The sequence below is a fragment of the Desmodus rotundus genome, chromosome 13 (assembly GCF_022682495.2).
Source record: "Desmodus rotundus isolate HL8 chromosome 13, HLdesRot8A.1, whole genome shotgun sequence".
In the NCBI taxonomy this organism is placed as follows: Eukaryota; Metazoa; Chordata; class Mammalia; order Chiroptera; family Phyllostomidae; genus Desmodus; species Desmodus rotundus.
Window position 1 is genome coordinate 15,872,873 of NC_071399.1, and position 24,128 is coordinate 15,897,000.

Consider the following 24,128-nt stretch of genomic DNA (forward strand, 5'->3'; position numbering starts at 1 on the left):
TATTTTTTTAAACTCCTCTGGTGATTTTAACATGTAGACAGGGTTGAGGATCATTGTTTGAGGACATAGGGAACCCAGGTTAAGACTCCCAAGTCAAGTGAGATAAAGAACATGTGGTATTTGTACAACCTTTTATGATTTAAGAAGTATTTTTGACAATTATTACTATTTATGAGCTTATACGGTAGTTATTATCTCAGAGGAAAACCTGGCTTGGTACTCATGAAGTTGTAGAGTTATAGGAAGTCTGGGCTTTGTCTGTGAAATGAGCTAAAATTGCTGAAAGTTTTTAAGACAGTGCTATACATCTATTCCTAGAATGTTGGAGTGTAGATGTGCGTTACTAAAATTGCTTTGCTGAAAGGTTCTACTAATATGTATCCCTTGGCAACACCAGCCATTACCATAATTTCTTTTTAAAAATATAGCATATGTACAGAAGTGTGCACAAATCGTAAGTATGTAACTAGGTGAATTTACAAAGTGAATGCAGCTGGGTGACTAGTGCCCCGATCAAGAATCAGATCGTGATCAGTGATCCAGAAGCCCCTGTCTCGTGTCTTTAGTCACTGCATCTCTGCTACTCAAAAGATTGGTTTTGTCTGTTCTTAAACGTGATGTAAATGATATAGTATGTATGTAATCAGCCTGAGATTCGTCTGTTGCACAGTTGTAGTTTGTTCATTTTCATTGTTATGTAAAATTTCATTGTGTGAATATACCACTTCTTAAAGCGGTATATTCCACTTTGATTCCTGCTATTTTTAGATGATCTTCGTTTATTTCTAAGTGATTTAGAAATTTCATAGCCTTTAATATTATTAGACTTCACTATAATGTGTCTGTTTATTCTGTTTTGTACTTCATGGACTCTTACTAATGTAAAGTTTATGTTTTCCTTTAATTATGAGAAGTCCTGTAGTTACTTCTGTATGTTCCCTCTCTTCCTGTCCACTATCTCTCCTGTCTTTTCTCATTCTCTCCTTCTGTTTTGTTTTTTTCTTTTATCCCTTTCAGATACTTTGCGGAAGAGTTCTTCAACCTGATTTTCTCAGGGATTTATTCTTTTTCCATTACTATTCAGTCAATTCATTGTATTTTTATTTGTCCTATTATATTTTTCATGACAATTTTTCCAGTTGGTTTTATTTGATAGATTTTTCTCATGTCACATTTTAATATTCTCCATTTTTTCCCCCAGCAACATTTAATTTGCCAAGTTTAAATGTCTTTTTTTGGTCTATTAATTCTACTTTCATTTTGTTCTGTCATGGTGCCTGCGCTCCGTAGACATATCATTATTTTCCACTCTTGAGTTTGTATTCCGTTAGAACTAACAGCTATTTGGGCCAATGTTGCATTTGTCAGGGAGGATGGGTTTTGATGGGCATTGGTTTTCTGGGTGGCGAAAGCCCGTTTGCTAGGTTTTGGTCCTTCAGAGCTGAGACACACCAGGATGTGTGCCAGGATGGAGAGGCTCTGGCTGGTGGCTTTTGCTGAACACACCCTGGTTGCTCAGGGTTTCCCCGACCCTTTCTAAGTGCGGTGACCTTCCTTGGGAATGCCTAACTGGGAGTCTGCCTGTGTTTTACCTCCCACCCCTGGCAAGTTTTAGTTGCCTTGCCGTTTCCCCTCTTTTGGCTACAGCACCACTGGAAATACTGCCTTCACATTCCACAGTAGCATAGCGGGGCAGTGTGACAATGTTAAGGGGTGAACACCTTCCTCCACGCTGTCCTCTGTCTAGGGTGCCTGATCTGCAGCTGCAGCTCTTAAGCTACTGTTTCTTTTCACAGTGGCACCCAGCCTTTTTTTCCTTCCTCCGCAAGGAGGATTGATTTCTTACAGTGCTGGGATTTTTTTGTTGTTGTTCTGTTTTTAGCTGGAATTTAGGATTCCTCTTACCCTTTTTTGCTTCCAGTGATTTCTTAGTGGGTTTGGGGAAGGCACACCTTCTTGACAATACGAGATCTGTCTCTGGAAAAAGTCCAGCCATTGTTAATATAATGAGAATGGCTTGTGCAACATTGATGTAGCCTGGCAGCCAAGCAGAGTGGACTGGAAGGCACATGGGTGAACAAAGACGACTTCACTGTACTAGTCAGTGGGGTTGGTAGACACCATTGAGTGAGCATGTGTACTGTGTGGCACCACATTCAAAATGACTGAGTGAGTAGAGCAACGAATCTGTATCCAGTTTTGTGTAAAACTTGAACATTCCTCTGTGGAAACTGTTCAAATGATTCAGAGTGCTTTTGGGGACAATGCAATGAGTGCAGCACAAATGAAAGTATGGCACAAATGCTTCAGATGGTCCTGAATCTGTGGAAAGTGACCCAAGTTCTGGAAGGCCTGCAGCAAGCAGAGCACCTGAGAATGTTGAATGTGTACCGGCTGCAGTCGACAAAGATCAGTGACCCAGGCAGCTCATCCCCACAACAGCTCAGATTCAGCACCCTGCAACTTCTGGGTTTTCTCAAAACTAAAATCACCTTTGAAAGGGAAGAGATTTCAGACTGTTAATGAGATTCAGGAAAATACTACAGAGCGGCTGATGGTGATTCCAACAAAGGATTTTGCAGAGTTATTTGAACAGTGGAAGAGATGCTGGGAGAACTGTGAAGTCCCAAGGTGCCTACTTTGAAGGGGACTGAGGCATCATTGTGCTGTGTACAATATTTCTTGTATCTTGTATCTTCTTCAATAAATGTGTCTCTTTTAAGTGTAAACATTTTCCTTTCTAAATCAGGTTTTGTAAAATGGAAAAATTTATCTGTCAGAGTCTGCCTTTGACAAATGAAAAACATGCAACTTCATTGACTTTATAGAAGTCATTTTGCAGTTTGTTTTCTGGACTGTTATTTTAAGAACAATAGGGAATACACTCCCTGTTGCTCAACAGTGATTCCCGATCCAATGAAGTATAAAGTAGTGCTTTATTTAAAGGCTAATGTAGTTAGAATCGGAATTAGATGAGAAAGCAGCAGTGACTTTGAATATTAAAGAGAAAATGTATTTTTCTTTGTCACAGAACATTTATTATAAAATAAGCAGGAGTCTGTTACTGGGTGTCTGCGGTTCTGTGTACATTGGACTGCATGAACTTAACCCAGTATATGGGAAACGACTTTTAAAGAATGCCACAAGATTTCCCCCGGCCCCCAGGTTAGAGAAACTGTGGTAGATACTTCTCTCCATTAAGTGCAGTACAGTTGAGTACTTCAGACGACTTCAGAAGGTAGGTCTGCACAAGAAAGTTAGTAGAAAACCATGTTGAGATGGGTCTGCTCTGCTAGGTGCCCCTCTCTAATTTTGAGGCTGCCTCCTGCACATCAGACAAGATAAAAGTGTGATTAAGATATTAATTCAGTAAAATTATAAATTCCCGTGTTTAATGGACCTTTAGAGACACTCACAGATATCTGGGACTACCAGTCTTGAATTGGTGAATGATGAGTCTGTTAGCCGGGAAAGAAAAATTACTGTTAAAATTGTATAGCTATTACATAAATGTGTCAGCCTAATTTTGTCATTGTTAAAAGGGAGTTTTTATTTTGTTTTATTTGAACAAAAGTGAATTAATAATGCTTAAGAAAGTAAGTAGGCCATTCTAGTATTTTAGATTCTAGTTTTCCCTAATGTTTTGAGAGAGAATGAACGAACAAGTCACATCTGTCACCAAGTACCTTCTCATCTTTCCCAACTCACCTTCTCTGATTGCCTTTCTGTCTGGAAAATTGGGTAATATGCATAAGACTTCATGAGTTTTTTTTTTTCCCCAGGCAATCCCAAACTTATTTTATTTTCACTTTAAGTATCTTTAGGGTATAATATTTTTATACTTAGGGGAAAATTAAAAATAAATAAATATAGGCGAGAGTGCACATTTTCTCATTGGGTGTGTAAGTACAGGCCAATGGATTTAGCAGTTCAAGTGATGTACCGTGGCGGTGGCTTTGCTGACAGTTCAATCAGAGTGAAAAATGTCTTTAAGCTGTGACTCTGCTACCATAAATAAAAACATCACTTTAAAATACTGCAGACACTTTAGGGTTTTCTTCTTTTATTAAATTTTAGAAGTTGTAGTTGTTAGTTACAAGATTTAATATTGGCCAACATTGTTCCTCTGAAGCTTTAATTTTAGGCAATAAAATGCTGAACGGAAGTGAAACAGTTTTCTGTCTCTAAACTCAGACCTGGTGAATAGATATCAATGGTGTTACGTTTGATATTGAAACATGTTTAAATGGCCTGAATTGAAACTCTAACATTATAATAAGGGAAATTGTTAAGTGTATTGGGATGAGGTTATGTGCTGTGCATTCAGTTTTTTCTCAGAGAGCCAGCAACAATGCTTTTCACATAGTATGTTTTTAAATTTCTTCGAATATGTGAAATAATGTAATTCTTTCTCACACACTCTTCAGGACAAAGAATTGCTGGAATTTATAAAATGGGTTTATATTACTTAGTTTAGTAGGTGGAGAAGAACAATTTATCAAGGTGAACTTTTTATTACTACTTGCTTGCCCTGACCCTTCCCCAAATGGCACCTCCATAAAGTGAGTTGCTTAAGTCAGAAACTTGGGAGCCAGTCATTTTGCCTTTAAAACCTCTCCTAGTTTTCTCTGTTTCTGACCCAAGTACACTACCACCATCCTATTCCAAGCCACCATCAATTCTTGCCTAGACTGTGGCAAAGTTTTTTAACCTGTTTCTCTGATTTTGCTCTAAACCCTCTCCAATCTATTTTTAAGTAATTTCTCTTATAAATGACTTCCTAAGTACTTAAAATAAAATCCGAACTTCTTACTCGTGACTTACAAAGTTGCAGCAGATACTGTTGGTCATCCAGCCAAAATGTATTTTCTCCTTTAATCTTAATCCCATATCTTAAATTTCTTTTAGGCAGCAGTGTGCCCAGCTATGAAAGACTTGATTTTCCAGACTTTCTGGTTAGCTGGACAGATGACACCGTGTTTTTGGCTAATGAGATAGATATAGGTGCAAGTATCTGAAGAGGCTTTGTTAATACTAACAAGGCCAAGTTTAAGCCTTTTTTCTCCCTTTGCCCTCTCCCCCATCTTGTGTGGGAACCTGAATGATGAGGCTTGGAGGAGGTGTAGCACTCTTCTGTGAAGAGGAAGGGACAAGCAAGTGGAAGAAAACTCATACATGCTAAGGATGCCAACGTGGAAAGATTTTTAAAGAGCTCTTAATACCATTATTGAACTATTATGCCAGCCTGGATTGCTTTGACAAGACAAGTTGTCTGGGACATGTGAATCTCCACATTTTCTTTAAGCCTTCACCATTTTAAGTATTCTGTTACTTGCATCTGAATATGTTCTTAACTGACATAAAAGCTCTAGATAACCTAGCCCTTGCCCGTCTTTCTGACCCCATCTCTGCACTCTAGCTGTATCAGCTAGCAGACAAACCCCTGCTCAAACCCAAACGCCTTACTTAGGACTCAGAAGTTCTGTGTGATCTGGCTTTTCTGACCTTCCCAGTGTACCACTGCCCTCCCCATCCTCCAAGCACCAAAAACATTGAAATCCCCAATAATACCTGATAAATATGTGCAGGGTGTTAATGGAGAAAAACACACAATAGAAGAACTTAACAGACCAGAATTGAAGAAGAGGTACATTATGTACCTGGATTAGAAGACAGTATTGCAAATTTGCCAGCTTTCCAGGATTGATTCTAACTAGTGAGTTTTTAAAAACAGTTTCTAACAGGCTTCTTCATGGAACTTTAAGATACTCATTGAACATCCAGAAGCAATAATAGCCAAGATAATTTTTGAGAGTAACAGAGTGGTGTGACACTGCCGCACCCAATATCTAGGCTGACTTTGGTGTTAAACTGCTAGACAGGTAAACTGACCAAAGATAAAAGATACGGAAAACACTGAAGTCCCTAACTCGCATCAAACAAGTAGATTAAAGATTTAAACGTGAAAAGCAAAATTATAAAAATAATCTAGAAGGAAAGTAGCAATAGGAAAGATGTCTTAAAGATCATGTAGGAAGCACAAACCTTGCAGGGAAAGATTGATAAATTTTACTCTGTTAAAGTTTAAAATTTGTATGAAATCTCATTGTAAACAGTTTAAAGACAAGCCATAAATGGAGAGAATACTCATATATTTATAATGCACATAACCAACACAGCATTGGTGTTCAGAACATATAAAGAACTCCTACGAAACGGTAAGAAAAAGACAAACAGAAAATTGGGTTAAGACAGTGAACCAGTAGCTAACAGGTGAAACTTGAATAGTGAGTAAACATGTGAACAGATGGTTGTATCAGTTTGCATGGGTTCGGCTGTAAGTATTCCAAAACCCATCTAACAGGAACTTAAAGCCAAGGACATTTACTTCCTGCTTGACCAATCTGGAGGCAGGAAGTTCAGTAGTTGGTCCAGCACACTGTGGACACTGTAGGCTTCTATGCCAGCATTTTCTTAATTCTGTTGACCTTCCCAACATGATAGCAGCAGCTCCAAATGTCATAACCTCATGAGAATTTTCTAAAAGTAGAGAGGAGAGAGAAGAAAGGGGCCTTCATCCTCCACGTACTTTCTGTTAGTGAGGAGAAAAATCCTTCTAGAAGCTTCTAGAGTTTTCCTTCTGTCTCATTGCTATTTACAGACAGAGGGAAATGAATCACCTTTGTGGTGTAAAGTAATCAGGATTCACTCCCTAAACTGGGGAAAGGATTACCTTCTTTTACCATATTACTTTCCGTCCAATTCCTGAGCAAAATTGAGTTTGCCAGAAAAAAGGGGATATTTGCTGTAATCGTTAGCCTCTCAGTAATATAGGTTGAACCAAGTGATATTGATGATATAATATGAATATATAATATATTCTAATAACATGAACTGTACAATATATAATGTATAAATATACTAATAAATACACAGAAAATGTAAATATATTAAGCAATATTTATAAATATGTAAACCTAATATATTTAAAAATATGAAAAGTATAAAATATGCTAAGATGTAAAAACATTGACTAATGTAATGGTATGTCTGGAGAATAAAGATAACTAGGATTAAGAGATTCAATTGTATTTATTTCATTTTCAAAAGAAAAATGCAAATATCTGAACCAAAACTGTAAATAACATTCTTATTTTTTTGCCTCTGCTTTTAAAGCTTATAAATTACATTAATGTACTCAGGATTGGGAAATGAGTACTGTCAAACATTTTGCTTGAAAATGGAAATTGATAGACCATATTAGAGGACATTTTGGACAAAGAGATCGAAGTTAAATCATCAAAATGTTGATGGTGGTTATCTGATTTTTTTCAATATTTCTGATATTTTCATAGTTGAAAAACCTTTAAATCTGTTTTCTTTTTGTACCTTAAAAATATAAAATTAAAAGCTGCTTATTTACTATTCTGGTCTACTTTTCATGAAGTAAACATGTACTCACATATTCATGTAGTCATCAAGTACATTATTGAGTGCATATCAGGCACTGTTCTAGGTGCTGGAGATACAAACAGCTCCTGAGACCGTCGGGTACCTCTCTTCATGGAACAGCTTGAAAGGGCAGAGACATAAAAGGCAAATATGCAAACAAATGAACTTTCAGGTAGTGATTAGGTACTGAAGGACAGTGGAAACAGTGACGGAAGGGTGTGTGTGAGCGAGAGTGACTTTAGATAGGTTGGGTGGCCAGACTGTCTCTGAGTTGCTTTATCTTTGAGCTGAGAATTGGATGAAAGACTGAGCTAGATGTGTGAAGGTCTGCATCCCAGGTCTTCAGGCAGAGCACACAGCAAATGCAAAGTCCCTGAGGCGGAAAGGATTTTGTCATGTTCAGGCACTAGAAAGTGAAAGGGTGAGTGATACTTAATGGGAGGCAGGAGAGGCGAGAAGGGCCAGCTCACACAGAGCCCTGCAGGTCATAAGGAGTTTGTATTAATATTTTACTGTATGTGTCATGGGAACCCATTGCAGAATCTCAAGCCAGGGTCTATGCCCTGAAAAGACCACTCTGCCTCCTCTGAAAGGGCGAATTGTAGGGCAGCAGATGTGACAGCGGAAAGAGACCAGTTCGAAGGTTATATGGACAAACGGGAATGCAGGCATTTGAAAATACATAAGCAGAACACTAGGAAGAAGTATCACAACTTTTAGACGGGAAAGGGCAGGGGGGAGAGCACGACCTGACCTGAGGCAGTGTGAGGACTAGCCGAGCACTGAGAAGGGTGTGAAACACCGGGAAAGGACGGCATCAGGGAAGTCAGAGGGCAGCAACATCAGGCAATGTCCAGCACAATGAGGATTTTAGTGCGGTCAGAGGGAAAGGGAAGAAACAGCCGATGACAATTTTAAATTAATTGCATTACAGGGGTGAAATTACAAGCTACAGTGCAACGGGTTGGAAAAAAACTGCAAATATTAGCATTGTTAGCTTTACCAGCTAAACCTTTATTAATGACCCTTTCCTACTTTAAATTTTGTTAGGTCTTATTGGCTAGGTATCAGTACCTCCACGCTATTACTTGCTAGATAATATTGTTAGAAGTAGCATCTCAAGTAAAACTAAAAAGCAGTAGAAGAGTCATATCTTCCTCCATTTTATGCATACACAAACTAAATAATTGTGTGAGAAACAGAAAATAAAAAAAATTTATTTCAACCTATGTTCTACACACTATCTACTGTAAAAAGTCACCAAAGTAAAAGTTCCCATTGATACCTATCAAAGTGAGAATTAAGTTTCCATAGAAAATACCCTTCAAATTCAGCTGAAATTTTGGGGTGAAAATAGGTCAATTTTTTATTAGTAACTGGAACACCAGAAGTGTAGGGAACACACTAATGTAACTATCTTGCTGCCTGTTTTTTGTTTTTTAATATCTGCAGAACTTCATAGATGTTGGTTCTGTTTAATTCTCTAACTTCACTGTCCTTGGCCCCAACTCTCACAGCCCTAGGCTCCCATGGGCCACAGGTGCTTTCTTTACTCATGAAGATTTAATGAGCTCCTTCTTTATAAATCTGAGTAAAGCCTGAGTACAAATTCACATTTCCCTAAATAATGCATTAACAATGATTGAGGACAAATGTCCTTTCTTCCCTAACAAGCAAAGTTAAAATAATATACTTTATAACTCATCAGTTGGCACTTAAAAAAAATATCCATTATAACCCGAGGCAAAACAGCAAAGTTACTAAACTAAAACTTTTTGATCTAAAAGAGAACAGGGAACAAAAATGCCCAGTATCAGAAAGAATGCAGTGAAAGTGAACTGTGCTCACACCGATGCTGATGATGTATAAACTGGTACAACATTTTAGGAGAAGTGTGGCATTACCCTATGACTCAGCAATACCACTTTTCAAATTTTAGCATTGAAAAATTTCATATGTGACCAGAGGTTTTTGTATCAAGAATGTTTGTCGTAATGTTATTTACAGGAAACTATGGAAAGAATTTAGATGTCCGAAAATAAAGGCTCTGTTAAACAAATGATGGTTTTCATGTAATTCATTGCCCTGTACTAAAGGATGTGATAGAACATTGTTAATGCCACTAAATTTTAGATTTAAAATGGCTAAGATGACCGATTTAGTTTTAAACAAAATTTTAACATTTTAAAATGTATATATTTTACCATAATTTTAAAAGTCACCAAAAAGGGTACAAACCATATACACAAGAAAAAACAGGATATTATACAGGGTGGCCAAAAGTAGGTTTACAGTTGTAATACAAATAAATAATGTAATAATTAATAAATAATACAAGAATGAAATGTTCCGTATGCACAACTGTAAACCTACTTTTGCCCACTGCTGTATAACATTCAAAAACATAGCAAGTTGTTTTTTAGATTAATCAGTCTTTTAGAATAAAAACATAAGATATAAAATATAGGAGAAAAAATATATATACTGGAAGCATAGATGGATAGAAAAAGAGACTAAATCACTAGGAGAATTATGAAATGTTTCTGTTTAACTGTTCTCTTATATAAAAACAATTTTGTATAAAATATATGTACGTATGTGCACACAAATTTATGAAAGGAGGTGAGGTGAACAGTCAAAGTCAGTAAAAACATTTTATGTGGCAATTCCAGAGTCATCTCTTCCGACTGTTTTGAATTGTAAAATGCATTATTTAATCAGAGGTTTTGTTAAAGTTTATTCAACATATACTTTCCCTGATCTACTGAGTGCAAAGCATAGTCGTTCACCATTCTATCAATGTTAAATGCTTACACATGATTGTTCACACAAAAAGAGAATTCATTATTTCTAATGGTTATATAAGGCCTTTGTTTCATAACCAAAGTGTATGGTCATAATTATCCCTGTAATGGATTTGCTTATTTGGGTTTAAAGAGCCAAAAATAAATAAATAAACAAGATCAGTTCAAGTACCACTTAGAGTTGGAAGTGACTCATCACTAACGGACTCTCAGGAAGACAGTCCTTCTGTGAAAGCATCCCAGACACACAGCGCAGACCAGACCCTCGGTTAGAAAAGGAGCTAAGTCATGCTCTGAAAAGAAATAATGTTGCTGCTTAGACACATATTTATGGCTCAATTTTATGAAGTGCAAAAGAAAAAGCAATGAACCGTCCCTCTCTCATCCAGCAATGGTCACCAAAAATTAAGACAGTGTAAAACCTTTTTCCACCAACACACAGTATGTGCTGGTAAGACCTCCGATCACAGAGGTATACACAAGGTATAATTTCACTATTACAGAGGAAATCTTTTTGCTCAGTGTAGATGCCTGTTTCTCGACAACAATAAAAATAAAAACGGTAAGCAGACATCCTTTACGAAGCTCTTAGGAGTGTCATGCGCTACGACAAATGCCCGGCACGCACCTGCTCCTTTTGGAATCACCCTGTGCGCGACACCTCCTACCCTCAGTTTATCAGTGAGGGTTCCTTCCCTCAGTTCTGACAGTCGTGAACTGCACTTCCAAGTACGTGCTCCAACCTTCCTCCTCCCCAGAGTATGCAGCTCTCTTCCAGGTCTCGCACTCTCTCCCCAAAACTTCAGCTGAATTTGAAGGGTATTTTCTATGGACACCTAATTCTCACTTTGATAGGTATCGGTGGGAACTTCTCTTTTACTTTGGTGACTTTTTACAGTAGATAGTGTGTAGAACATAGGTTGAAATATATTTTATTTTCTGTTTCTCACACAATTATTTAGTTTGTGTATGTATAAAATGGAGGAAGATATGACTCTTCTACTGCTTTTTAGTTTTACTTGAGATGCTACTTCTAACAATATTTACATAGTGAGTAATAGCGTGGAGGTACTGATACCTAGCCAATAAGACCTAACAAAATTTAAAGTAGGAAAGGGTCATTAATAAAGGTTTAGCTGGTAAAGCTAACAATGCTAATATTTGCAGTTTTTTTCCAACCCGTTGCACTGTAGCTTGTAATTTCACCCCTGTAATGCAATTAATTTAAAATTGTCATCGGCTGTTTCTTCCCTTTCCCTCTGACCGCACTAAAATCCTCATTGTGCTGGACATTGCCTGATGTTGCTGCCCTCTGACTTCCCTGATGCCGTCCTTTCCCGGTGTTTCACACCCTTCTCAGTGCTCAGCTAGTCCTCACACTGCCTCAGGTCAGGTCATGTCCCCGCGCCCCCCTCTCCCCTTTCCCGTCTAAAAGTTGTGATACTTCTTCCTAGTGTTCTGCTTATGTATTTTCAAATGCCTGCATTCCTATTCGTTTGTTGTATTGTTTCCTCAGACTCAGTAAATCCAAGCTGGAATTGTTTCACTTAACTATCTACTTCATTCAGTTTGACCACGAGCCCTAAGAGGAGATATTTTGGTATTATCTTTTGTTCTTCCTTTTTAAATAACTTGCAAACAAACTATCACCACATATTTCTGGCATTCATACATTTTTTTCCAGTTTCCCTAATTTCTCCAGTTTGGGCTCAATTCCCTGTTGATGAGTCTTGTGATTTCGTTTTCAGCAGTATTTAAATAACCTTTATCTCTTAAAATAGGTGGATTTATACGTTTGATTTTTGTCTTGTGAAGTATGAGGGGGAGGTGAATGCCTTGGGCAGGAGCCTTGTCTGGCGCTGTTGCCCAGCACATAGAGGTATTGAATAAATATATGTATATTCTTTTAATCAACTGCCCAAAGTCTAAAGAAGGAGCTTTGTCAGTTCTAAGTTTTGTGAAATGAGAGCCCATTTGAGTGTTAGCTTTTTTTTTTAACCTTTTTTAGGAGATAGTACTTGAGTTCTTATTTGTTGATACCATTAAAGGAATTCTAGTGGATCTTTTTATAAAATTGATTTGATGTATAAGATAGTTTCCCTCTTTATTTTTAGGTTTTGGAAGGAAGGATGTCGTAGAACATTTACTACAGATGGGTGCTAACGTGCATGCCCGTGATGATGGAGGTCTCATCCCACTTCATAACGCCTGCTCTTTCGGCCATGCTGAGGTGGTGAGTCTGTTACTGTGCCAAGGAGCCGATCCGAATGCCAGAGATAACTGGAACTATACTCCTCTGCATGAAGCTGCTATCAAAGGGAAAATCGATGTATGTATTGGTAAGTGTTATTTGAGGATATCGAAATTGTAAGATCAACCTGACTGTACAAAATCTTAAATAAAGGTTACTGTTTTCTCTTGTGTTTTTATTGTAGTGAAGTAGTATTCCCTTAGAATAACTAGAGAGGGTTTTATTACTTCTTATTCTTAGAAGCAATCATTTCTCCATCAAAAGCGAAATAAAGAGATGGTAATCTAAAGTTGGTTAAGAACGAGATTCATAACATTAACTCTCCAAATGCAAGTCAAATGCTAACTGGTGTGGAACTAAATTTTGATAGATTACTGTTATCAAACTTAGTTAATATGCAGTCTCTAAGAGATAGCAAATTTTCTATCCTAGCATCAATGAGAGCCACCATAAAGCACAAATCCTTAATGAATTGGATGACATATTTGGAAGCTTTACTTCGATTCAAGGAAAGTTATCTAGTACTAATGCAAAGCCTTCTCTTTATGTTGCTAAAATTGAACGCCACCTATTTTATTAGGACTGGAAAGCTTTGAGTGAGTAGTTCAAATACAGTAGTTCAAAGCTTAATATTTTCATTATGTGCCACAGTCTAGAGGAAAAGCAATTTCAAACAGAATTGAACTTTTCAACCATTGTAAGTACTGAGATTATATGAGACTGTATTTCATCAGCATTTCCTTCTCTTTTGTATATCTAAATATATATAAAATTTGGATTTTGCTGTATTGGATAACATTTTCCATTTTAAAAATCCAAAGCTTCTAGAGGACAAGCGTGGTTTCTCTTGAATGTGTCATCTATTTCTTCAAACTCAAGATGGTGGGCGTTTGTTTGGCCCACGGCAAGTTGGTTTCTGTAATTGTCTGCGTGGATGGCATCCAGGTCGGTTTAGTTAGTTATCTTCATGAAAAAACTCAAATATATATGTCGTTTTCAAAGGTGGAGTGTCGGTGCCATTAAGGTTTTCTCCCTCTCAATAGCCATTTTCACAGCCTTTAACATTTCTCGGTTTTTCTCAGATTATTGCCGTACTTAACATACAGTGTTCTTTATCACATTTCTGCCATCACCCTTTGTCACGCTAACGTCCGTGACATGACCGTCTGGGTGCCCTGTCCTATCTGACCGTTGCCATCTTCCATCTCAGTGCATTCTCCCCTTGTCTCTTAAGTCGCGCACTAAACAGCCATATCTTGGACTAAGTCCTTACAAAAAATTGCCCTGAAAAGCTTGAAATTAAGCCACTTGTGGTATGTTAGTGTGTAATAACTATTATGGGACTTGATTTGTATTCTCATCTAATCTTCTAGACTTTCAACTGCCTTACCATCATCCCTTATTACTTTGCCTTGTTATATACGTTGGAGTTTTCTTTCGTTAGTCATAGAATTTTATACAGTTTTCACCTTCTTGCAATATTCTCCTTTCTATGCTTCAGTGTTCTATTTTCTTATCTTTACCTCTCTGAATTTTTCATTCTATTAGTGCTTTTAATGTCTTATTGAAATTAATATGCCTCTCCTTTTCCTTTTCCTGGTCCTACTTCCAAAGTATGTAATTCATATGTTCCTTTTATCCTGGCCCTGTTGAAATAAAGGAGAGTAGGATTTGAATTTTTAAAGGATGGATTCCCACAGTGCTCTAGCCCTGCACCCCTCAGTAGGCTTTGGCATATGTTGCCCTCCTTCCATGTAAGTTCTTATGCTGCGTTGTAAAAGTTGAGGGAAGGAGAAGGGCTCCTTTGAAACTATAATCAAAATATAATTGAGGCTGTACCTACTATTAAAGCATGTAACGCAGTTATCGTGGGAAACAAGAGTGGTTGTAGACCCTTCTCGACGCTTAATTAGCTTTCAGGAACCTATTAATTTTATCCTTAGGTGCACTGAAACCTCTGGTAGCTTATGCATCATGCTTTCTGAATTTGAGTGTAATTAGGAACCCTGAAATGTTTCTATTAGGCATATTTCCACTTTGGGACAACTGGGTAAAAGAATTGAAAGCCTTGTGCCCCCTCCCCCCCCCACTCCTTTCACTTGAACAATGATTTTGAGAGATTACTATGCAAACTTCATTTTAAAAAGGTTTTTGATTAGATGGTGAAATGCTGGCTTGATTATTTTTAGATTAGTCACATCTCTGTATAGAATAGTGAATACATTTGATATTTATAAAGGTAGAGCCAAGCCACATTCCACTGGCAGGGTGGATTGCTGCAAAGCACAGCGCTCTGGGCTTATATCCTGACCCCACCAACTACCAGCAGGACGTGAGATCAGGGGCCACTTCCTTAACCTGCGTGTTCCCTCGCACGTGAAATGGGAATGTCACGCTTACTTCGCACGGTTCTTGGGAGGGTCAGCATGATGGTAGATGGGAAGTACTTAGAGCACCTGATTTGGTGAGCATTAAATAAATATCGATTGCTATTATTACTACTATGGCTAAAATCTTAACCTAAATTACTACTGCTGTGTGATGCAGACCTCCTAGCTTCTCCTCTTTACCCTTTATTGACATTTAAAAAATATATCAGTTTAAAAGTCTAAGAAGCCATGTTACTTTCATAGATGCTCTTTAGTTACCATCAAAAAGAACAAAATATAGCCTGAGATTATTTTTTAAAAATACTGTAAATGCTGGAGTTCATTATAGCAAAGTTGATGATGTGATTTTATATCATATTTAACAAATCTAATTTACTTTGGAAATCAACATTTTCTGCCTTTGGATTGTATTCATTTCTCCTACTCCCAGATATAATGTCTTTTCTGAAAATATTTCATGACTTTTTGAGACTCTCTGGGTGTTAGTGCTTTCAAATTCCATTTTAAAAGCAAATTGTAGATACATCTTTCACAAAATCATCTGATATAAGATCTGGGAGTCATAATGGACACGTGTTACTATTTTTTCTTTTTTCTCTTTTTAAATTTGGCTGATCAGTGTCCACCTTCTGTGCTGGCTCTGGAGATTTGAAGCGATGAGCTGTCATTGTGGGGGGACTACAGAAGCCCGAGGACTCAGACCCTCCTTCTTTCTACCCCTGGTGGTCAGGAGGGCCTCGGTTTGGTCAACTGGACCACCCTTCTGTAGTGTGGAATTTTGAGTACAAAGTCTTCGAGATATTAAGGAATCATTCACAGCAGCAACTTTTTTGCAAAAGTGTTGGCAGTGGCCTTCCCCTAAAGTTCCTGCTAAAGTAATGTGCTCCCTTCTACTTGCTCTATAGCTTTCAATTTATTTTCTGAGATTGGTCCTCCGCCCTGCTATCAGTTCTGTTTAGGCAGGCACCGTTGGCTTCTGATATTTCCAAATGCATATAACTGATGTGGAGATCTTGAAAAGATAACTAACTGGAAGTTCTACTATGGGACCTTTAAACTAATAAAGAATCTCTCGAATCTTTATATAAAAATTCCCACTGCTTTTACACTATTTACATGTATATCACACTCCCATCTCTCCTTATACTCTGTGATTCTCGAGGGAGAAGAGGACAGAGCGTGTTTTCTTTGGAGACTTCTGGGCTCCTCAGCAGAGAACAGAGAGCTTGCTGGCTTCCACAGCAAACAACCCCAAAGAATAATAGAGATGCTTGGTCTTCTAACACTGTGGGATTTTCAGTGTTTGGAATACCCCAACATCTAGACCTAAAGTCCAGAAAGCCTAGTGAAAATAACAGCCTTTGTCAGCCAGAGCGGAAGGTTGAGCGACAATCAGAACACACATCCAGGACTGCTTAAAGGGGCCAGGTAAACACCTGAGTGAGAAGATCAAAATAAAAGATCCCTTGGGGAAACTAGAGCACAGTATGGAAGAAACTTCCTGGGGCCAGAAAACGTCTAATTGTTTTCTAAAGTAAAAAATTCAATAGGTGAATTAAAGAAAGAACATATTAGTAGTCTGGAAAATCACGTGTGAGAAACATTCCCCAGAGCAAAATGTTAGCATATGGGAATCCTGAAGGAAAAGGTAAGTAAACCTAAGAAATCTAAACCTAAATTGTTTTATTTTAAAACCTTATGTGTAGATAGCAGTTCCAGAAGGAAAAAATAACTGATGGAAGGGATTGATAACAATTAAACAAATGATAAGCAGAGAAAGACCCAGGTCTTCAGATCGAAAAGGCTGATGGAGCTCCATGGCGTCTCGAGAAGACTGGCTGTGGGAGATGCATGAATTTTCCCTGTGGAAGGAGTAAGTTGCCCACCAGAGGGAAAAAAGGAGGTGGAAGACTTTCCACTTACAATTTTGAAAGCTCGGAGACAGTGGAATGCCTTCTACAAGACTCCTGGAAGAAAAGCATTCAACCGTAATTCTCTTGATAAAGAGCAGTTCCCCAGCTTCAGGGGTGTGAGAAAGACTGAATAGAGCCAGTGAGGGTATTTCAGGAAAACGAAGTTTCTGCCACTAGCTTTCTTTCTCTTTCTCTTCACTTTCAGATAATTCTGGGTTTCCTTTGTCTTCTGTGGAGACACTAAGGGGGTCCTAACTTGGGAGCCCAAAATTCAAACTGCTACTTCAAGTCTGACAATTAGAACTTAAAAAAAAAAATAGCTTCATTTCCACACTCAATAGCCTTCTATCGTACTGCTTAGAATCAGAGAGTCCCAAGTCTTTGAGCAGATTACTTGTTCTCTTCTAATTACTGAAGTGCGGGTTATTACTGTACTTTATGTAGGTGTGAAGAGGATTAGATGAGAGAATGCAAGCGGAGCACCTTGGTGGAATCTCTGCGTGGACGGCGCTGTCATAAATTCCTAACCTGCCCTGACTGTCTGGGTTCTCTCTTACTTTATAGCACTTATTACCTGAAATTACGTATCTGTTTCATTATGCATTTGTTTTTCAGTCTCCCTGTACTCTTTCCCTCTCTTCCTGAAGAAAAACGCAGGACCCCTGCCCACCCGATTTCCAGCGTGTCCCCCGTGTAAGGCACCGCCGGGTCTGTTCCGAGTGAGGTGTGCGCTCTGTGCCAGAAGCCCTTGTGCTTCTGTTCTGCATCTCCCTGATGAGTAAGGTGGTCAAGCACTTTTCATGGCCTTTTCTGTGGTCATTTGTATACATTTTTTTTTTGAGAAATGTCTATTTCTATACTTAGTCAATATTTTAAAATTGGGTTGTCTTTTTGTTATTGAGTTGTAAGAATTTTTTAAAAACTACATTCTAGATGTAAGTTTCTTACCAGATAAATGATTTGCAAATGTTTTCTCCCATTCTGTATTGGCCTATCACTTTCTTGATAATGGCCTTTGAAGAAAAAGTTTTTAGTTTTGGTAATTTGATTAATAGCATTAAAAAGGCTGCTTTTTCTTTTTTAGTTTTGCCTGGTGTCATAAATTTTAGAATCCATGGCCTGATCCCAGGTTACAAAGATTGAACCCTATGTTTTTTTCTAAGAGTTTTATAGTTTTAGCTCTGTTTTTAGGTCTTTGATCTACATGTAGTTAATGTTTGTATGTGGTGTGAGATAAGGGGTTTAGCTTCATCCTTCTGCACATGCCTGTTCCGCTTTTCCATAGTTTCTCATAACCTTTCTTTACAGTCTTTCTTATTTCTGTAAACTTGGTTTTGATGTACCCCTTTCATGTGTGATTCTAGTTATTTGAGTCTCTTTTCCCTCTGGATCTGTTTAAGCTAAAATGTCTGTGCGCACATCAGCAGTTCATTCCTGTTTGTTCTTGTATGGTGTTCACGTGGGTGTAGCAGAGTTGGTGGACGTCCAGTTTCCAGTTCTGACTGTTATGAAGAGGGCTTCTATGAACATTGGTTTTTAGGTCTTGGTGTGAGCATATTGTGTCATTTCTCTTGAGTGGATGCCTAAGAGTGCAGTTGCTGAGAGTAGAATGATACGTGTGTGTTGAACTTGACACAGAAGCTCTGATGTTTGAATATGTTGAGCATATTCTTAGGTACTTACTGGTTATTTGTGGATATTCTGCAGGTGGCCTTGTTCAGATCTGTTGATCTTCTTCTGGCATTATCGTTGAGTTGAGAGTGTGCTGAGCGGGCACGGGTCTTTGTTAGGTGTGTGTGTCAGAAATGGTTTCTCCCTCCCAGCCCGTGCTTTGACTTTTGTTTTCTTAGTGCTCTCTGTAGACAAACACAGGTTCTTAATTTTGGTGAGATCCAATCTATCAGTTAAAATGCAAATGAGTTCGGTGCCCCACCATTGGAATAATAAGATCTCTATTAGATCATTATTTTTAGGTTGAAAACAGTTTCTAGTGAAATAAGATTATGGTTTTAATTACATTCAGAAATGTAGAAAAGCAAGTTTTGGTTTAAGGGTCTCTGAATTACTTTATAACAACTTATTTAGGATATATTTTTTTAGTTAAAATGAAAGAATAAGCTACTTTATGATGAAAAGTGGAATTTATTGTGTGGCTTATTTTTTTAAATTTAAGAATAAAAACCAGGTAGACCTTGTTTAATTAGAAAATAATTACCTACAACGCATAGTTATTTCTAAGATAACGTTATTTGCCCCTCCAGTATGGAAGGGTATTTTAGCATTTAGGGAAATAGGTTATTTGTAATGCTTATTGCCTGATCATTCCATAAAGGAACAGTCATTAATTCCTAATAGTTAAACATTTTTTTGATTATGCTTTCCCCTTTGCTTTCTGAGATCAAAAGACACAAAGACGTTCTTTGACCTATTTCTTCAAATCATTGACTTTGGTGGAATTTTCATAGCTTTTCATAGTTCCACATATTGAGACAGTCTCGTAAGCTGAGTCAGGTAAAGTGTGAACTAGAACACGCTCCAAATCAGTGCCTTGTCGTCTGCTCCTAGAGTGTTCTCCTTCCATCTCACTTGTTTCTTTCTGCCTGGTCGATTGTTAGTCTCTGTGGTGGGAAGTACCAATAACTTACTCATGTTTGTATTCTCGTGGTCTCTCACTGATGCCTAGTTGTACACTCAAGAAATGGCCACGGATCGACAAATTCACAAGACGGCGGCTCAGTTCTGTCTGTTTTGTTTGTGGTTTGTTTGCATTAGTCTGTGTTAGCGTAGATAGGGAAGCTCAGTAGTCTTCTACTTCTTGCTTAGATGACGTTCTGAGGTTCTTTTATTTTAAAGTAATATGAATTTTCTGTATGTCCAACACTCCCACATTCATGTACAAATATAAAACACATTTTATAGTCAGATATAAATTGTGTTACATTATCTGTCATTTGTCAAATCATTGCTATTCTTCATTAGGATGGATTGTTGAATATTGATTCCAATCATGCATTGACTTCTGGTTACCATAGATTTCTTTAAAGATTTTATTTATTTATTTTTAGAGAGAGGAAGGGAGGAAGAAAGAGAGGGAGAGAAACATAAATGTGTGGTTGCCTCTCTCATGCCTCCAACTGGGGACCTGGCCTGCAACCCAGACATGTGTCCTGACAGGGAATCGAACCAGCGACCTCTTGGTTCGCTGGCCAGCGCTCAAGCCACTGAGCCACACCAGCCACGGCTATAATGGTTTTTTTTTTTTTAATAGAATGAACATTTTTTATTGTTACTTGAAGATTAAACCCATGAGTTGCTCCTGGCAGGCACGGAGGAGTTGAGTGAGGTAGGGAGGAAGAAGAGAGAGCAAGGTGCCACTTGTAAATTTACCCAAAATTGCTGTGGGCGGACGTTGCACAATGAGTGTTTCCCATGAGGCAGCTCAAAGTACTTGGGCCACATAATTTCACTAATACTTTCATCCTCTGCGTGAGGCAAATGGTTCAGATTCCCTACCATTTACCAGTGAAGAAAGGAGAAAGTTGTTACTTTGCTACAGTCTATAGAGCTGATACAGAGTTGTTATAACAGAAATGTTTTCTTGATTAAAAACTGAAAGTTCTCTCTGCTTAGTAGGATTTAAGAGTACATTTATTTAAGCAGAAAAAGTTCATTCTTTAAGTCTGTCAAACAAATTGTTCTTTATCCTTAGTTTAGCTTTTTAGATCATCTAATATTTAAATTTTAAAATTTTAACTAATTTATAGTGGTAGATTATGTTTACCTAGCTTTACCAAAAAACTAAAGGTAAAAATGAAAACAAAATCCTAAAATAATCTATCTGCTAAAACTTAAACCAAGTTTTTATTTTGATAACTTAGTCCTAAAGTAACATCCCTCTCATAATTTCCTTGTAAATGCATTTTATATACCTGCTGTCTAGAAAGATTTATTTACCTTCTTTGTACAAACTCTGTGCTGACTTAAGTCACCTGATCACTGCCAGGGTTACTTGTCCTTGGATGAAAACAAGAAAATACAACTGTCACATGTTATATGTCTATTTAGATATATAACATCCTATCCAATTTGATCGCCATTAAATGAAAATTAGTTAAAATTTTAAAAATTAAAAATTTGTTCTTCAATAACACTAGCCACATTCCAGGGGCTTAATAACCACACGTGGCTCTTGATTACCTTATTACAGAGTTTAGACAGAGAAATGCCCATCACTCCAGAACGCCCTGTTATGCAGGCTGTGAGATCCACTGTGCCTGTACGCTGTCCATTCCACGTGTACGGTTTGTGTCTCGTTTTTTCCACGTTGTATTGAGAACATACTGCATTATCAGTGAATATTTTTCTATCTAATCTCATTTTTAAATGCTGTGAAGAATTACATTAGAAATAACCATTATTTTTTTAATCAGTCACCTACTAAATGGCCTCTAGGCCATTTAGACTGTTTCTGATTTTTCTTTATTGTTTTATAAACATCATTGTAGGGAATGTCCCTTTCATTAAATACATGTTTGAACCTTATTTAGGATAAATTCTGGAAAGCCACAGCTTCTTAATCAGAACTAGAGAAATTGTTGCTGTTAGAGAACTCAGCAATAGGGCTTTTGATTTCAGGGTTAGGGTCAGGGTTAGGGTTAGGGTTAGGGTCAGGGTTAGGGTCAGGGTTAGGGTTAGGGTCAGGGTTAGGGTTAGGGTCAGGGTTAGGGTACAGGTTATTTGCTCTGTCACATTATCCAAGTGTCATCCCTGAATTTGCTAGGTTAAGAAAATTCACTTCCCACACCTTCCTTCCTTTTTGCAAATTTCATTGAAAATTCAGCAGAACCCTGAGAATTTTATTCATTTGCTTTTGTTTCATTTCCCTTTTACTGCCACAATACCTTCCTTTCGCATTTTTAACAGCAGTTTTTCATGTAAAAACTAAATCGTGATGTTTTTCTAAAAAAGTCTCAATGTATCATTTTCATTAAAAAGTTAAAGTTGGAAAAAATCCATATCTGTATACTTAAAACGCAGAAGACAAAAATGATAGTGATTTTTTCCCTCAGAAATAATCCCCACTGACGCTGAGCACCGTTATCTTGATAACTTGCCCGCTTACGTCGCTGTTTTCAAGAAGGTTAGAGCATTTATGCATTTACCTGATAAATTTGGGACTACTTGAGTAGGCATTCTGGATAATGGTGGCAAATGTATATGTTGAGTTTTATATTTGTACATTGGATTTTATTAGCATTCCCAGAAAAACACCAGTATGAATACCTTTATTCTCCTAAGGTCTTAAGAAATATGTGAAAGACGCTTAATTGGGGGGTGGATTGTTTAAAAAAAAACACACATTCATTTTTTAAAGTGAAAAAAACACTTTGCTTGTTGCTAAATCTGTTCATTAAAGGAATTATTTATACATTTGCATTTACTTCTAAGCTGACCATGATGTTTGAGAACAATCTGTGGGTGTCAGGGAGATCCTGGCTTAAGTTTGGCGTTGTGTGGACTGGTGTTTGAGGCACGTGGCTCCTGCAGCCCAGTCAGTTCTCACTTTCCATGGTTATCATGTCATCTGAAACTCGTTGCACGTTAGGACCTTGTCCTTGCTTTGTACAGGTCTGTGGTCACTGGGATTTCAGAGGCAGGTCCGGGCTGACAAAGACTTATGGGTCCTTCTCACTCTCTATGTCTTGGCTGACCAAAGTAGAAGGTTGTGAAGTATAATAATTGCAGTTGCAGGCTTTAAAGAAATGTTACGTACTCTCTTTGTTCTCTGAATTATTGCGATCTGTTAATTGTCTTTTTTAAATGGGGTGGGTGTTCAACTCTTTAATCTGTAAACAGAATCCACGATGAAGAAAGTAGCGCTCCTGTGAGTTGTTCGTCCTGCCCTCAGGTGTGACAACATGAATAAGACATCAAGAAAGCCCACCGCGTGTCTAAGTGTTTATTTTGTATCAAATCTAAAGATTTCGGAATTTGCTGTCACATAAATAATCATGGTCGGCGATAGAGGGAAAATATTTTATTTTGCCTGTTTGGGGCACAGGTTTGAGTGTTGGTCTTTTGAAAGAGTATGTGTAAGCATGAGGACTGAGGGAACAAGAGCATGGCATATGGACGTATTCTAGTGGGTCGCCTGAAAAGGCACTCCAGCTGTCATGGGTGTTCTCCATGTCATTTCCTCTGGGTTGTGGCTTCACACTTTCCCACAGATGGCGGTTTGATGAGAAATGAGGAAGAGGACATTGGTCATAGGAGGAGTGATAAGGTGTTTATGACCAATGTGTGCCTTTCAGAATTCGCATAGGGGAAAAATTTGAAGTTCACATTTCTGGGGGTGACCTTGCTTGTACTTGTATAGAATGATAAGATAGAGAGTAAATGATTGGCTTTAGAATTAAGTATGAATTCCATTTTGTGATTTAAAACTGATCTTGCACAAATAATTTAGTTGCTTTGAACCTCGTATTCTCATTTATAAAGTGAGCATCCTACCTACTGTGTCAGGTTGTTATGGGAAGTTAGTAAAATAAAAAAGCAGGAAGAGCCCCCAGGAAATGCTTGCTTCCTTCCACTCTTTTCCCTTGGGTGGCAACAGTAAGGTGTTCTCATAGATCCGTTTTGTATTCTCACTCAGTGGAAGCCAATGGAAGACCAAGAGGCACTTACCACGTGAATGCTGCTCTTTGTTACCATCGATGTGAATTAGTGTTACATCCTTTGTAAGTTTGTAAACCTGACTTCTGATGTGATAAGACATGAAATCAGCCTTTTTTCCCATTGCAGTTAGGTGTTTTAACTTAGTGGAGATGTTGCAGATAGGGTAACGGAAAATTAATAGTGTAACTTAAACATTTTCCCCACAAATATTTCAGTAGCGGGAGTATGAAGTTCTAGTGATTGGCTGTGGCTGAGTACAGTGTCTGAAAGTGAAGAGGTATGAATAATGATTGTCTTTTAAAGCAAATTAATTGTGAGCAAATAGTTCTCCAAGCTGCCAGAGGGCATGTATGCATCATAGTGGCTGTTTCTGAAAACTGTAACGCACTAGGAGTGAGAGACATGAAAACCGAGGAGGAATTATGTTAAAAGAAAAAGGTACCTTTTTCTCCTCAACATGGGGGACAGGAGCTGAGGTGGGATATAGAAAAATGTGATTGAATACTGTCATTAAGAATAGCTACTAATAGGATAATTTATTGAATCCAAAGAAAAACAAAACTAAATTTTAAAAACTAATTGGTAAATTTCCCAAGGAGTGAAAATTTAAAAGATATTCTTTGTCTCCTTCAGATTAAAAGTA

At 37.8% G+C, this 24,128-nt stretch overlaps 1 protein-coding gene across 2 annotated transcripts in view; it reads left to right on the forward strand.

Annotated features, from left to right (window-relative positions):
• Positions 1-24,128, forward strand: part of TNKS (tankyrase) — a 157,095-nt gene that overhangs the window by 14,237 nt on the left and 118,730 nt on the right. For both annotated transcript variants that reach the window (XM_053916860.1, XM_053916861.1), the window contains exon 2: positions 12,371-12,595. In XM_053916860.1, coding sequence (XP_053772835.1) covers positions 12,371-12,595 — 225 coding nt within the window. The remainder of the gene's footprint in view (positions 1-12,370; positions 12,596-24,128) is intronic.